This window comes from Neopsephotus bourkii, unplaced genomic scaffold, assembly GCF_033783945.1.
Source record: "Neopsephotus bourkii isolate Nb327-2 ecotype Australia unplaced genomic scaffold, CSIRO-AGI_Nbou_v1 NB_398, whole genome shotgun sequence".
In the NCBI taxonomy this organism is placed as follows: Eukaryota; Metazoa; Chordata; class Aves; order Psittaciformes; family Psittacidae; genus Neopsephotus; species Neopsephotus bourkii.
In genome coordinates, this window is record NW_026900902.1 from 1,249,583 (window position 1) to 1,267,185 (window position 17,603).

The following is a 17,603-nucleotide window of genomic DNA, read 5'->3' on the forward strand; positions in this document are numbered from 1 at the left end:
ACCTGTATTTCCGCTACAGTTCTATTTGGCAAAGTCAGTCACACGTGCACAGTTTTAGACATCCAGTTTTAAGCAGATAGGAACTACTTCAACAAAGCACGGGTTTGTTGCACTTCAAAGATTTTATAAATACACAAGAATCCTTATGAGATTGTTCATATGATAGGGCCTCTGGAAAGGTGTCTGTAGCTTTTAAGTGCTTTTTAGTTCACATAACACCACTTTTGCTTAATTTACTGGGGGGTTTAGTCACTCTAAAATAATTTTTTAATATACTGTAGTTTTCATAAATTTAACTTGTGTAGAGTCAGGTTGTTTCTTAACACCCTCCACACACACACCTCCCCTCAGAATATAAAGCAGTTCAGTTTGACAGTGGTATATACCTGAAACAACACTAAGAACTCTGACTTTTTCTATATATATTGGGAACCTTTCGATCGTGGTTGAAAAGCAGTGTAAGCAGTGAGGTATGAAAGCAGGCAGTTTGGTCCATGCATTAAAAGTGCATCTGTCTTGCTGATCCATCTATTTATTGGTATAAAGAAGAAATTATTCAGCTCTATTCAAATGGGAATGCAAGTAAAATTAGACTAAGCAAGGAGATTATCTTTCTTTTAAGAGCCCCCTAGATAAACTCCTATTCTCTGCAATGCTTTTAAAATCTCTAATAACAAGGGGGTTTTGTGATGACTAATGCAAATGCCATGACTTATTTTTAAAGATGTAATAAAATTTTTCTTCTGTTACTTAGTCACAGAAATATTCAACTTAGCTTTCTTCATGCCAGTGTCATTTAGCTACAAAGTGAAAAAAGGGTCACAAGTAGGTCAATAATTTATAGAAGGAAATAAGTACACAGCTGGTTTATAGGTGATATTATAGATATATTATATACAGTAGGCATAATACTGCAAGTTGATTGTAAAAGCATTTGGCACACTTCTGGATTGTGCTCTTTCTCTCAGAATAAGAAAGAGTATAGTGTCTTTTGTTTGTAAGGTTTATAGATCCAGCCAGTACAAAAGACATCCAATTTGGTTTTGTCATATTTTGCCTTTTGCCACAGGCCTAAAAGCAATTTTTTACAGTCACTGGGTATGAAGAATCAAGCAGTATGTTCCAATCCCTTATACCTCTTCTTGCTTTTACAGTTTATGTATCTGGAATTCCCATCACAGGGAATGAGGTGCAAAATCACAATTTATTAATACAGCTATTATTTTCACATATGCGGAATAATCCTGTTCCTTCTGATCTCATTTTTTAGCAAGGAAATGAGCCACAAAACAGATCTGCTGGGAGTTACATCACCAGTTACCTTAGCATGAAGAGTGAGGGGAATGTTCAAGCAACGTTATAAGAAACAGAATAAAAATTGGAAAGGAATTTATGCATACATTATATTTTTAGTAGTCTTAGTTACTACTTCAAGGTTTATAGCGATAGCACCATTTTGTTTGCTAATTTACATTTTAACAAACCACTGACAGTAGCTGTCTTAGAATATTCTACTATTTTTTGTATATGTACCTTAACAAATGAGTTGGTTAACATTTTCTGAAATGCTGTGGCTACATAATCCATCCAGTAGCCAAAATACTGGAGTTGATTGGGTTAAAAAAAATAAAACAAAATAAATCTAACTAGAAATCAGAATCATCTTATGCTCTTTAAGTATATAAATTTAAAATTAAAGCAAAATACAAAGTAAAATGCATCGAATATGACATTGCAACCCTCTAAAGAATTGTTCTTATGCATATGAATGCCTGAAATACTATGGCTGATCTATGGGATATATAAATCTGCTTACCATGCCATGAAACCATTAAAAGGCATCTACTGAACCTAGAGAGATTTTTGATTATCTGCTATTTTCTTATTACAATACTAAATACAAATGGAAGGAAATCAAAGAAAACTTTGTATCTTTCATTATTTATACTCTGATTCAGCAGATGAATGTATATGTGAAAAAAACACTGATTATGAGATGATTAAGGTCAGCAGTATACATAAATATAAATAAAACCAACAATCTGTGCTCTCCAGACACCAGGGTTGACTAAATGCATACATGTTAAAATCTAGGAAAGTATTCCTCTTAAGCTCTATAATTTCAAGATGAATTTGACTTTGAAGGTTCTTTATACTGTATCAATACATTTTAGAACTCTGCCTGATAATTTGATAACTTAAGAAGAGAGCAGCTAACAGCTTTGGGATGTACGTCTCATTAGTTATCTGCATAGCTTTTCTAGAAGTTATGCATTGATGTTTGGTGAGTATACTCCCTGAGAATATGTGCTTCATAAACTTAAACTTTAAAAAGAAGGAATCCAAGTAAAGTTAAAAAAATGGGTAAAAAGGGGGAAACTACATGGGAAGGGGGAATAATAAAATAAGTTCATTTAAAATTTTTGCATCCTATTACATGTCCTGTATCATTGTATTTTCCTATTTCAAAATTGTCCTTTTTAAAAGAAATGTAATTTCTAGGCTAATTATGGAAATTCCTTTTTTTTTTGTTGATATATAGTTCCCTTATTGCTGAGTCATGTACCTCTTCAAAAATCAGGACCTTGGCACCTAGAACACAATGTTACAGTTTGGTATTAAAAAGAAATATTGTCCAGCCATTTAAACAATTTCTCGCTCAATCATGGTTTCACAAAATGTAAGCACTTCTGAACCTAAAATGTCTGTATCTTTTTTTGCTCTAAAGAATTCAAGGGCTGCCAAATCTACATGTAAAAAAAAAAAAAAAAAAAAAAAAAGAGACTCATATGTAAATAAGTTAGGGAAGTCCCAATAGTTGTGCATCGTTCATAACTCAATGTGAATTTCACACTGAGCAGCATTTCACCATTGGAAAATAATAAAAATAAAATTTTTGTTCATACCACTGCTTTGTTTGTATTTACTGCATTAAAACTCTAATTACTTTGTTGCTATTGTTGGAACATCTTTGGCTGAAACCTACCTACTGAAAGCAGAGCTGATTTTTTAAGTCAGTTGACCTTCAGGCTCCCTGTTTCTATAAAATCAGTTAGATTCAATGAATACCATGTGGGACAGTGCAATCTGTTCCAAAATGTGATTTCTAATAATGTACAGAATTGTCATCCTAAAAATTATTGGTATAACAAATTTTCACTTGCTTTACTTTTAAGAGGCAACTGTACATACATAGAACAATATGATAAGAGTACATATGAGTTGCAGGATACATATTCAGAATAGGTAATCACATGTTTATATCTTCATTACTTTTGTTCCTTATACTCCTATAGGTTATGTATTTGAAAGTATTGTAATATGTAGACTAGATAATCAACTCATTGACACATTAACCGTAGAAACTAAGAAGTTCTCTTACAGACAAGGGTCTGTTCCAACACCTTGGGTCTTCAGTCTATGGCTGTCATGTAATTGGACCTCAGTTCAATTTGGTCAAAAAAAGTACAATTTTTTGACCAAATAAAAAAATCACTAATATTTGCATAATCTTCTTTACAGCTTCTCTCAATTTATGAGCTGGTATGTACTCAGAAACTGTTGTTGGAAAATAAAAAAGGGACAAACAATGTATTTGTCAAACACCACAAAATGAATCAAATTAATCATTTGACAAATATTCAACTAGTGCTGCGCTTCTACAGGAGTACTGTTGTTGCATACTGATACAGAGAGGTGACAACGAAGTAAATAATGTTTAGTAAAAAAGGCTTTCTTGCACCTTTTCCAAAGGTTGATCAAGAAATAGGAATTATGGGTGTAATCTTGGTCTCAATGAATTTACCAGAATACTCTGGAAAGATCCACGGGGCCTTTATAGTATTTTATGACTTCACATTTTAGAGCTTGGACTTTCCAGCTCCCAAGGCAGTTAATTTTTTTTCTTTTAGTTCTGTATGCATTCCTTTATGGAGCAGGCCCTCAGATGAGTGTTCTAAAGCTTTTACACCCATGTACGTGTCCATGCACGCACACCCACATACTGAATACTTCTGAAATGAAATGTTCTAGCAGCCTAAAGAAAAACAAACAAAAAACCTTAGTCTTTGATGGGCTTTGTTAAGGGTATTCTCTTCCCAGCCAGATTTCACAAGCATTTCCATTCCATCCTTCCCAGCACTCACAGTTTCCACAGCTACAAACACCATTGCCTAGAACAGAATGAATAAAGGGCAATTATCATAATTGAAATGTACTACATTAAAATGTGTTTTATGGGAACTAAAAAGCCATGCTAAAGTCTGCATTGTTCCTTTATGGTTTCCCCCCCCATGTTTTGGGGTTTTTTTTTTTTGAAAGAGGCAATTACTGTACCATTGCATTAAGAAGCCAGCCCAAACCTATACTTACAAAGCATTAACAGCATTCTCTCAATAATCCCATTAGCAGAATTGAAAAGGTTTCAATTATGCCACCTCTAGTTGTACCTCGCTGTTGAGGCTCAGTATCCATACTGTACCTTCAGGTACAAGGAAAACCAAGATTACTTTTAACTAAGAAAAGGACATAAAAAAGTTACAAACAGAATAGCAAAAAAAAACATCACTTTGAAAATGAAAAACTTTAAACCTAAATTCGCAGAAGTGCTATAAAAAGAAATAATATCTCAAACCCTCTATTAGCTGAAAAATGCGTTGGCCCTAGTTTGCAGTGGGGAAAGGTTACTTTCGTTTTATTCAAATATTTCTCATGACTCCTGGATGCTTAGCTGGAGACTTCTACAGCATGGGTTTCCAATGTGACAAGTCTTCCCACTGACTTTATGAGAATTTATGAAGAGCTGCTGAAGCTGAAGACTCCTTGCCTCTATTCTGGGTACTAACCCCCAGAAAAGGACCCTTGCTAATAGGAGTAGCTGTGAGACAATTTATGAGTGTCAGCCCTCCCACTTTCACTCTAATTGGCTTGCAGATTTCCTCCACATCTAATAATTGCTCAGCAAAGATTTCTGAAATTAAGCTTTGTAACAGGAAGCAGCCAGTGAGTTAATTTACAATTCCCGTGTTCCTTCTTGTCACTAGATTTGGTGGCAGCCTACCCATTTCTATCCACATCTGCCACCTGAACTCTCAGACAATATTAAGGTGAAGCTGCTTTAATCACTTGCCATCATGTCATAAGAAAAACTGACAGGTATTTCAGCCACCTGCTGAGAACTGTCTGATTGCCAAGAAGCTCTGTTAACCCACACAGCTATGCCACTCACCTACCAAGATCATCAGACAAGTGAATTTTGTCTATGACTTAAAAGCAGTATGTACATAGAAAATCCAGTAAGAGAACAAAAGCTAAAGAAATCTCATGATCAAAATGTCCTGTCCACACTGCACGTCCTTTGCCAAAAAGCAGTAAATTGTAGTCTATTACAGTGAAAAGTCTTGGTGGATTTCATAGCTGGCTTGCTTATTTAAATTCATCCTCGGCTTTCAACTGGTGTTTTGAAACCTTAAGTTGATTATCACATTGCACAAAGAAACAACTATAGCAGGTTTGAACAACCAACAAATGCACTTCCTCCGTCAGTGGAGGAAGAAGAAGCCAGGCTTTGTTTAATATAATCCCCATCAACACAGTTTGTTTCCTGAAGCAATTAAGTGTTAGCCTGTACCGCACCTGTGCAAATGAGACCATCGTGTTTGTCACAGTCTCTGTCATCGCATTCACAGAAATCACCCGAAATGTACCATTCCTGCGGCGAACAAATGCACTTTCCACAGTGGCAGGAACCTGAAATCACAAAAAAAAAAACATTACTCACAAAGAGCACCGGCATTTTCAGAGTAGAAAATAACATGCCCAGACATACACGTGCACACACACACATGTGCGCATAGGCACAAAATTGCTGCCTAAGAAGCTATTGCATAAAAGAACATCATCAAGCTAAAAGCTTTCTGAATAAAAGGATTCTTTTGACATGAGAGTATGGTGGGATGTTACTGCTAATGCTTTGATTCTGCTATTTCATTTAATCAGGACTTGCATTTTGAAGCTTTTCTTTGGTTTCAGAGGCCCACAATCAGGGCTACTCTTCCCAGCAACTGCTCTTTTTTTTTTTACTAGAAAAGCTCAAATTGTCCCTGACCCACTGTTACTGAAGGCAATAAAATCGTACCCAGGAAGAAAATGGCCCTCCTCCTCATCTAAAAATCGTCAGGGGTGAGGCCAAAAAAAACAGGGGTGCCTGAGAATAACACATTTAGACCCCCTCAAACCCTCATCACCACAAAAGAAACTGCTGCACCTCCCATGGAATTTGCTCTAGGTCAGAAAGACTTTGTGCACGTAGTGGTGACTCAGCAGTTTGCTTGTTTCTGCAGAGTACCCCAGTGCCCCTCATTGGCACTCCCCTCTCAGGGAGGTCAGGTTGCACCCCCACAGGCAAAGGGGGAACTTCATGGTGACTTTCATGTGGTGCTGCAACCCACCAAACACCAGAAACCCCCCTTTAAGGGGAGACTCGGAGCCATCTCTGCCTTCAGGAGAAGGTTCGTGGCTCTGAATCGTGGAAAGGGACAGCTGCCCCAAGGCAACCATGTCTCAGGAAGCCTGTAGAGTCAGAAGGCTGCAAGAGAGGCTTTTATGCAACTAAAAATACCAGTAGGAAATGGCAATTCCTCCTGGATGATTCCAACACCCAGCTGAAGAGTTGGCTTTTACAGAGCCCATCCTCAGCTGCCTGACCCTGTACAGAGTTCAGACATTTAAAGGCTAAGGTGACACAGTAACTGCTAAGCAAAAAAATCCTTCTGTGGACCAATGAACTGGTTACAGCACAAATCAATGCAAAAATATCAAAAAGCAAATAAAGTACAACAAATAAGAGAACACGTGAATATATACATAGTTTTAAATTATGAGAGGTAGAATTTAAAAAAAGTCACCAAAGAAGCTGACAACTGTTAACAGAACATGCTTATAATTGAGTTAGATGCAGTTGAAAATCCTATTCCTCTTGCAAAATTTTCAGAATGATTCCAGTACAAAACCACAGATGTTTTTAATGCAATATTAAAGAAAATATGAAAGAAGTTTGGCTACGAGTTCCACAAGGATGATCAGGGGGCTGGAACACCTCCTGTATGAAGACAGGCTGAGAAAGTTGGGGCTGTTCAGCCAGGAGAAGAGAAGGCTGCATGGAGACCACATAGCAGCCTTCCGGTATCTGAAGGGGGCCTATAGGGATGCTGGAGAGGGAACATTCATCAGGGACTGTAGTGATAGGACAAGGGACAATGGGTTTAAACTTGAACAGAAGTTCAGGTTAGATATAAGGAAGAAGTTCTTTACTGTGAGGGTGGTGAGGCACTGGAACGGGTTGCCCAAGGAGACTGTGAATGCTCCATCCCTGGAAGTGTTCAAGGATGGGTTGGAAGTGCTTGAAGCAACCCGGTCTAGTGGAAGGTGTCCCTGCTCATGGCAGGGGGGTGGAGCTAGATGCTTTTCCACCTTTCCATTTCTTTCAGTGACTTCTGAATAAAATCCATAGAAAAAATTAAAATACACTTAAAAAAAAAAGTAAAAAAAAAATTATCTGTCACTACCACCAATATTCCATAGATTTTTCTCATAAATACTGAAGTGTCCCTGATCACTGAAACTTAATTCTTTAAACCTTTACAATAGCTTCAGCAGAGTTTCTACTTTATTTTTTTAATTAAAATGAAAGTAATTCAGTGTTTACTGACAAAATTTAACTCATTGCCTAATTTTAGAGAAGTGCTGTTTTAACTTGTAACATATGTGACAAGTAAATACATACAGGAAGAGTCAGCAACTGGAACATTTGCGGATGGGAGCATCTGGATAAGCATCTATTCTTTCCATGACTTCTTAGTATTGCTTACTGAGCCATGGGCACAGAAAATACTGACATTCCCCACAAGGATGAAAAATGCCATTGTACAAAGAGGCAGGAGGCATAGCATAGATGCTGCATGGTTGCTGTATAAAAGATACGCTAAGACATATTTGAGAGTAATTTAAACTAAATGTTTCTGTTTATACAAACTACAAGCTATTGAGAGCTGAAAATGATGAATAGTATGAGAAAGTCAGTGAAATTAAAGCAGTTAATAAGAGCATGACATTGTGCGAAACCTGAAGTGATTCTGCATAAGCAAGCACTGATGTTGCTACTGAGGGATGCCCATGATGTTTAAAACTATTTTGCAGAAGATACAGCAAATTTAACACCAAGTCAACCAAGGAAGATCAGAATCTGTAAAATCTGTAAGGGAGAATAAATGTATCAGGTCTTTTCCCTGAACAGAGAATGCTGCTCTGGGAGGCTCCTCAGTTTAATTAAAACAAGTCTAATGAGTTGCAGGGTGTTCCCTGGGATCCCAGCCAGATCCTCTCGCATAGGCTTTGGCTCATTACCTAGCCCACATCCTGCACTGTTACAGTAGCCATCTGCAGCCCTACATTTACTGCCAGGGAGGCAGCAGCATGGTGGGTGTTGCTGTTTTCCTTGGGAAGAGCCTTTACTACAGGTGGCATTGTAAGCAAGCCAAGATTCTGAGAACACCCTAGCAATGTGGATGCCCAACTCTGCTTGTCTTAGCAGAGCGTAATTTTCTGACAGTGTTCAGCAGTTGCCTGCTGAAAACCAGGACTCCTTAGAGTCCATAACTCCTACATACAGAAAGTCAAGCTCCCTCAATCCATTTTAGCATTTGCATATCTTGGATAGGTTTCCAGCTGAGACAGAATAACCACCATTAGTTATTGGGTTTAAAATTCCCTTTTATTTGACCAGTAATGGTTACGTATTGCTCAATGTAATGAAACAGAACAATTTGTCATTTTGACCTCTGGATAGTGCTGGTCACGCTAGCTATAAACAACATTTTAAAGTATGATTTCCAGATATTTAAGCATCAAGAATAGATTTCCCTTAAAAACAAAAGCCCATCCTGGTCAGAGAAGAGGCAGGACACAGTAGTCTCTTCAGTGTTCACTGGTTACATGCTTCTTGAAGTTGTCTTATGTAGGGATTTTTCTGCTGGGACAAGCATTCACATGTGACCGGCTGCTCCCACAACAAAGCTGCTATAGCACCTAATATGACACAGCTTTATTGTATTGACTGCCCTCAAGGAAACCTTCGATCACATGAGAAGCTCACCTGTGTTTGGGGGCTGAATAAACTTAAAAAATTAAATAATCCCACCAGTGCTGCTGAATATGGATTTAGGGTCAGGTTTGCAATTCCCACAGAAAGTAAATGCTACTCAACAGTGTGCTACTGCCTTAGAAAATCTGGTCTTTTGAGCCACCATTCATGGATCAGGTTTAAAAGCACTACCTACCTGCAGCAGGTTACAACCTAGAGCAACTTTCAGGCTGCTCCAGTCTATATTAGTGACCAGATCCCAAACCAACCCCTGGGTAGCACAGAGAACAGAGGGAAAATACCCTGGATGTCTCTGCAAATTCCTGCCAGATTACATACTTCCAAAGCCTCAAAGTAAATTGTAGCCTTGATATACATGCTGTTCTCAGAGTATTCAACAGGCTCTCAGCCATATTTACAAAAAGGTAACAGACAATACAAATATTTTAAATTTCAAAATAATTTTTCACATTTATACTTAGATTCTTATATAGTGCATTTTATTGATTCTGAGCATATTCCCTACCTTCACAGTTTATATTAAAAAAAATATATCACAGGGACACCAAGACTGAATAGTTAACTTCTGCAGTAAACCCCAGTAGCTCCATTTCTCCAGTAACTCAGCATCCTCTTACACAAATACTACATTAAAGATAGCCACATGCATGGAAACAATGCAGAGACAATAAAACTTCCTCATTTTCTATGACATTGCAACAACTGGGGGGAGAAAAATCCAAAATAAAAAGGTATGGTGCGGGAGAATTCTGATAAGAGATAATACAGACAGAAGAAGGCCACGCTGGAAACCCCATTTAAATTTCCTTTGCACTGAAACAAGAGCTACTAAAGAGACAGCTGGAAATCTGCCTGATGTAAAAGGCTCCTAACTGGTTTTTTTTCCAGTTAGTAGGCTTCTTCCCTGTCCGTGCAAGGGACATATGAACAAGGGAAATGGCACATCCAGTCTGGAGTGAGGGCATTTTAGCCTCCAGCCAGGCCCACCACCCGTTTTTTGTCTCTTTCAGGCATATTATATTACAAAAAATAGGCAGTTTGCATTACTGGGGAGTTAAAAAGCCTTCTTTCCAGTAATGCAGTATTCTAGCCTGAAAGACTGCAAGGTAAAAACCTCAGAGAACAGTTTCAGATAATTATCAACATTTTCTGAATTTCATTCCTCCCTGGGGCAATTTTTCATACCTGAAAAACAAACAAACAAACAAAAAACCCCCAGCAAACTAAAGTAAGCACCTGTATAAAAACTTAGTAAATAAGGGTTTGTTGGATTCTGTTGTGGGGGCTGCAGATGTCTCCCTTTCATTTGTTGCTCTGCTGAGGAAGGAGGTGATTAAGTATACCAAAAGTTGCTGTTGCACACTTTCCACCACTTACCATTGCCTGAGATAGTACATTTGCCATCTTGCCCACTGAAGTGTGGGCAATGCCTCTGTCCTTCAATCTGGATGGAACACTAACAGTTTATAATATACAGCTGTTCAATGCAGACCATCAGATAAACACATACAGGAAATTATATACTTTTTAACAAATTGCATAGGACAGCAACATTATTAAACACGTATGGCTGTGGTGGGCGTTTGACAAAATGGATGTAAGTGCATTAAGGAGCCAAATATAACGTACTTTTAATAATATGTGGCTTTCAAAGAAAGGGCTACTAAACGATAACCCACAGCCAAGCACATTAGTCTTCCAGAACCTGATGGTTTTCCGCTGGAGGGGCACTGACATGGGGTGGCTCAGCTGCCAGTTCTTACCCTTCCCAGAGCATAATATGCCATCTGCTGACTCGCAGAGACTTCTGCTCTCCTCCTCTGTCATGTTGCAGTTCCTTGAATGCTGGCACAACTTTCCAAACCACCCGTCCTGGCAAATGCATCGGCCACATGAGCAGATACCATGGCCTGTAATGACAACAAGGTTAGTTATGAGCAAAACAAAGAGAAAGCACTGTGAAGTGCATCCTATGGGACAGACAGATAGTTGGACAGCACAGCTTCCCAGCAGGGTGGTCTCCTTCAGCTCTCTCATTCTTGTGTTAAACAGGGTGCCCTAGTGATGTGCAGGAAAGCATACGCATGGCTCCCTTTATCCAAAAAGCTCAACATCAGCTCAATTTTATGTTATGCTCCCTAATCCCCAGTGCCCTGAGGGCAGACACAACCTCTTTCATGCCAGGTCTTCAACCCCGCAAGCCTGGTGCTAGTCTCACCTCATATCCCATACTGTTACCTGAAGAAGCAGATCCCAGCACGGGGCTGAGAGCAGCACAGAACACAGCAGACCAGGCAAGGGAATTAAAAGTTGCCATCTCCTCCAGCAGCCCATTACTGCTGGTTATCTGCTCCAGTGGAGAGAGTGGCTGATGTGTAATGCCAGGGCTCAACATACTCTGCAAGTACTACAAATTAACTCATATAAGGTTATATGCATATGCAGGTTGGACAGAGCCTTGGGTGATATGGTTTAGTGGGAGGTGTCCCTGCCCATGGCAGGGGGATTGGAACTAGATGATCTTAAGGTCCTTTCCAACCCTAAATATTCTATGACTCTATGATACAGTAAAGGATGATGATAATTCCCCCAGGGTCTCATGCAATTGCTCAAATTGGTTGTACGTAAACCCAGCTGGCAACCTGCAGAGTTTCTCTCATCATCCTAACAACATCCTATTGCTCTTCTGCGTCTCCTCTCCAGACACAGCTGTCCCAGCTCTCCACATGAACACATAGATGTCAATTCCCAGATCAAGACAAGAAGTCTGAATGAGAGTGAAGATGGACAGGCAGAACAAAAATACAGTAGCAATGACATAGATATCAAAAGATTTTAATAATAAGGGGGAAACAGGGAGAAATGAAAGGAGACAAAGAAAAGAGGAAAGAAAAAAAACCCTATAAAACAGAGGGTTAGGGGAGAGGAATACACTCTGAAATGTTAGGGAAAGAAAGGCAGGGAATGACAAGCAGGAAAAGGCCAAAGAAACCCTTGAATCTAGGTCAAAGATAGAGGCTAGAAGTGATAATCAATGTTTAGAAAAGAAAAAATAAAGAAGCAGAATTTTTGAGAACTATTTGTGCAAAGATTCATAAAACCAGAAAATATGTTGAATAACAGAGTAGAAAATCCGGCCAGAAAGAAGGGAAAGCTGACAACAAATGCAGACAAGAATACAAAAATGGAAAATAGAAAAAAATAATAATAATTAAGAAATATCTCCCAGACAGAATTTCACTTTTTAACCTTGAATAATATTACTGCAGTAGAGGAGATCATTCCTTAGCTTTCTGTTTATTGGGCTTAAAAGAAGCAAATAAAACATACCAGTGACTTTTGTCCTATTCTACCTGCTATGTAGGGCAAGGGAGTGGAAACAAAGGAACTGAGATAATTTGGGAGCATGGGCTGGGAACAAGCAGTAATAGTATCTGGTAAAGCATGGAACTGTAGGAAGCAGAGGCAAATCACCAATTTTGTTTTTCTGATTTGTGGACTTCTCATGAGACAACAGTGCAACTAGATACTGTAAACAGGAAGGCAGCACTGACTGAAACCCAAAGGAGACACAAACTTTGTAGTTTGCTATAAGTGTAATTCCTTAATTACTGGGTGCTCCAAAGTCTTGGAGCTGTTATATACAGTGATCTAAATGTTCAGGATAATTTTTGTACCCCTGACTGTGTATTGATCTTGGAGGATTTTGATCTCACTATCTATACGACTTGAAATGCTCAGTAACAATGACACATTTTTAATATGGCAGTACTGATTCAGCAATTACAAATTTACATGTATGCATTTCACGTCTATAAAATATTAAAACTTTATAACTAGCAACAATAGAAGCTTAATTCAACTTTAGTTTCTTTGTTAGATTGGGAAACAAGAACAGCTATACCACAAATAAAAATACAAGAGATAGAAAATAAGCATATTGACTTTCCCATATGTTCCTTCCAGGCAGATGTCATCCAATTGTCTACATTAATTTATTATAGCTAGGCTTCTGACAAAGCATTTCTATCTGTCTTCTTTATTTTAATTCGTAACATATAGATTGATTTGAGAATAGCTCAACCACTCAAAAGCAAAATATACAACTGGATATGGGTGTTGGAAAATTATTTGTGGAGATACAAATACTTGTACTCGTTTTAGCAGTGAATAGTAAGAAATCCATGCTGATTCTACTGATAAAATAATTTTGTATCATTTTTCTTTTATGGTCCTTATGATTTACAGAATGCAGAGACTCATCATGTCTGTAAAACCTTTACATAAGTCAAATAAAAAAGTAATTAATAATCTATAAATTTGAAGCAAACAGAATTTACAGTTTACCGCATAAAATTTGATACACATTTTTCTGAGATGACCAGTTTTCTCCTTGATGCCATATAAATCCTCAAAACATAGATGATTCTTTTGTCTTAACTTCTCCAAAATAATATTTACTCCTAGCTGACACCAGCTTGGGCACCTGCTGCTCTTCAGATGCTTCATCCACCAGGGTGGTGAGGATGCAAGTGCACAGCCTAGTGCTTGTTAATTTCTTGTTATCTTCAGTATGTGCTAGCCTATGAAAAACTGCTTTACAGAATTTAGTTGTGTATATCCTCCTTGCAAAGGGTCTTTGCATTTGTCTGAATATGTCTGAACAAGCTGATCAAAAAGAAGGGCTTTTCAGTCAAATGTAATATTCAAATTACATTCCAAGTGTCCCAGGTTCATTCCAATAAATCCCAGACTCCCAAACTTATAAGCAACAACAGGTTGCTCCTCTTGCTCTTAGGTCCTTTTCATCTGAATATAAATCCCTCCATAGAGGAGAATAAAATTCAGGAATACAGCAGTCACAGAGGAAAGGGGAAAAGAAAACTCTCTAATTGAAGAAGTCCAGTCCAACTGAATTTGCTAACATGATAAAATCCTACTTTATCTATTCAGATGAAACAGATTTACTGGTAAGTGTTGGTCTATTATCAATTTATATTTAACTAAAAACGCTTAAAATCACAAGCAAATTCTATATTGCAATGGCTCTGAGACTATAGATCCTCAGTTATTAAAACCTGTGTTAGACTTGAGTTAATGAACATTTAAATATATAACAGAATGTTTTAAACATTAATTCCAATCAAGAAGAAAGACTGTGATGAGGAAGAAGCAGGCAAGAAAAAAATGGTTGTTAAAGACACTGTCACTTTGTTTAAAACTATCAGTAAATCCAATAACCACAAGTTTTAAATGTGAAATATGAATGAGGTAACAAAGAAAGCTGTGCTACATTACTAGCAGAGGTCCTTTGTAACCCAAATCAGCCCAAATCAAACTAGAGCCTAGGATGAACTATTTAGTATCACACCTGCAAATAAAACCGTATGGTTGAGGGAAACTTCAGTTTAGGACTACTAATGTAATTGTTGTCAGAGTTCCCAAACAACCTGCATGACAATTTTTCTAATACAAAAGGCGCCACTACATGGGAATGTCAGCCTGAGGAAAAAGGCGAAATATCCATTGCAGAGAAAGGTGGTTCTTATTTGTAGACTGACTATAACCGGACGATGTTCATGAGGGGCAAACTCATGGCAGCCCCTAACATAATCTGGCAACTCGGAAGAATGAGTTCCTCAAAATAATTAATAACATAACCAGATGAAAAATAGGAAGTTTTAAAAGTGTGCAAAGGTTATAAAAAGTCTCAGAATAATGCAGGATCTTTGCTTTAGAACAATGCAGTAAATGAAACAAATATTTCTCTCTGTATTTCAATAGAAACAGGATTTTCTATTTTTTTATTACAGGACTGTGATAAAGAAATTTCCATTGTATTATTAACATTAGAGAATATTAAAAAACATCTATCTGGGGGAAATATTTCTAAGTGAGGAGGCTTCATTAACCTGCCCTATGCTAAAATAGTTGATAAAAGCATTACTGGATCACTGATTTTGTTTTTTATTGAATATTGGTAGAATTCCATGCAGTTGTGACAAATTTAAATGTGAAACAAAATACTAGTTGCCTATTGTATTTACATAATAGGTCACTAAGTATTGTTCAAGTCTAATAATAAAGACTGTGGCTCCAGTTTGAGCAACACAACAGACAGGTAGTTCAGAATAACCTTCAAGTGAAGCACTACAATGAAAAGGGCTAAGGCTATCCTCATATGCATGTAACAGGAAAGGGCTGAGTAGGGACAGAAGTGAGTAGGAACTTTTAGAGCATTAATGAGATGGACATTAAAGTCCTCACTCTGATATCCATGTTTGAAGAGATTTTTATAAACTTGGAAGAGTTCCAAGAAGTTCCAAAGAAAGAATTCAAAGGGCAGAAAAAGCAGCTTGTTGAATTAAATTAAAGGATCTGTATCTGCTTAGCCTATTGAAAAGACAAAGAAAAAAAGGAAAGAAAAAAAAAAAGGAAAGAAATTGAAAAAAGAGGGGGGAAAGGGCTAAGAAATGCCTTAGCATTCTTTAAAGGTAGTAGAATGGGGATTATCAAACTATATGAAAGACAAAGCAAGAACCACAGAGAAAAGCTGATATCGACAAGTTCATTTGAGAAATGAAACAGCATTCCAAAGATGACGAATACTGGAACAAGCTTCCAAGGGATGTTGGCATGGCTGCACATGGCTTGGAGTCTTCAGAGCATGGCCTTGTCAGAGACAGGCTTTAGTTGCACATGGTACACAGACTTCAAATAGGGGAAGCATGGGTACAGTGTAAGGGTTATCTGTAGCCTAACATATGAGGTTCAACACATAAATTCCTTTTAGATCTGCAAATTGTATCTATTAGTCATCAACTAATCAAAATCAATGTTGATGCACTACTAATTCCTTTATTGCTCATTTCAACAGAAAGATACAATTAAAATTAATTCAGTACCTACTGACACTTTTGAATTTATCTGTTGCTGCCCCTGGATGTGCTTTAAAACTAGGATGAGGTAAATTAAGTGCAAGGATGTAGGTATTGAATCATTAAGTCTCTACTTAGTGGTGTAAAATAAAACCCTAAATCACACTAATTTTATGCCAGGTAGACTCCAACTTCTCCACTACCTAAAACATTTTCACTTTTTTGTAGCAGCTAGTGAGCATGTGGCATTTTTCAGTAAGAAATACCGTAACAAGAATCTCTACTAAATAATATAAAAATATCTAGTGAATTCTGTAACCATTATATTTATTTCAGATTCCTCAGTCAAAAGAACACAATCTCCACTCTCACAACCCTTGAATAGAAAAGATTAAAAACCTGTTGGGTGGAAGTAAACTATTATTTTAATATAACAGGAACTACAGAGAAATCACAAGTTCAGTTTAGATGCCTAATGCCATTTGACATATCCTAAGACATCAAGGACATCCCTGGACATGAAGGCAGCAGCTAGGCAGGCATCCCTGTGTCATTGTGGAGCCAAGCTGGGTTCAGGTCTTGGGTATCAAAAATTATACAGGGTGGCTAATGTCAGGCAGCTGAAGACTTTGACATTATGTCCTGTCTAGTCTGAGAAGCCATGTCAGGATTTGTATGCAGATCTCTGAATTTATAGACTGGTCAGTGCCAAAAGCTGTCTTTGGCTGGGCGATAGGCTGATATTACCTTCCTCTCCTAATTTGCATTTTAGGTATATTTGAGAGTTCCATAAATGCCCTATATACTTCTGTTTCTGTGAACCAATATTAGTGCAAGGAATGAGTTGCCTGTTACGAGTTTCAACCTTTGCTAGTGGCCCTAGTGACGAACTTGTGTGGAACTTCAACCATTTTCACTGGATTTGTTTGGTTTGCTTTTGTTGTAGAGTTTTTAAGCATCATAATCCTGCAGCAACATGTAGCATGCAGAAGACCCAAAAAGGCTTCAGTTTTATTCTTTCAGTGGTTGATACTTTGCTGTGGCAATAGGCCAATAATGGTCCTGAGCACAAATCAAAATGAATGGCATTAAAAGCATTACCAAATCAATTTCAAATTGATCTTTGCTGTTCTGGATTCTTGTTGCCTGCCTGCCCTCAATCTTGAAAGAGAACAGAACATAACAGACAACAGTCACCCAGTGAGGTGGAGCAGCCAATAATGACATCAATGACTGGTCACAGTAGGGGAACAAATAACACTTGAAAGCTCAGGACACACCTGCAGCTAGCAGCACAGCCAGAACCTCAGAGGACAGGGAAAAATATCTCTCATCAGGAGCAGTAAGGTAAGTAAATATCAAGCCTGGTGTACATCAGTGACATAGCTGTGCCAAGAAAGAACTAATGCCGGTGACCTGTGATTCTCCAGTCATGTTTGTGCACCAAAAGCACTTAACTTGCACACTAAAGACTCAAAGAACCAAGTAGAGTTGAAGAAAACATGATGTTAAATACTGCAATAACTACAATACACCTGGGCAAAACTTACATCACTGAAAAAAAA

At 37.8% G+C, this 17,603-nt stretch overlaps 1 protein-coding gene across 1 annotated transcript in view; it reads right to left on the reverse strand.

Annotated features, from left to right (window-relative positions):
• Positions 1-1,623: 1,623 nt before the first annotated feature.
• The window catches only part of ITGBL1 (integrin subunit beta like 1), a 132,717-nt gene continuing 116,737 nt past the window's right edge, over positions 1,624-17,603 (reverse strand). Inside the window, exons 9-11 of the mRNA XM_061349273.1 lie at positions 10,924-11,070; positions 5,635-5,748; positions 1,624-4,172 (exon numbers count right to left, since the gene is read on the reverse strand). Of these exons, the coding sequence (XP_061205257.1) occupies positions 4,081-4,172; positions 5,635-5,748; positions 10,924-11,070 (353 nt within the window). The 3' untranslated portion in view covers positions 1,624-4,080. The remainder of the gene's footprint in view (positions 4,173-5,634; positions 5,749-10,923; positions 11,071-17,603) is intronic.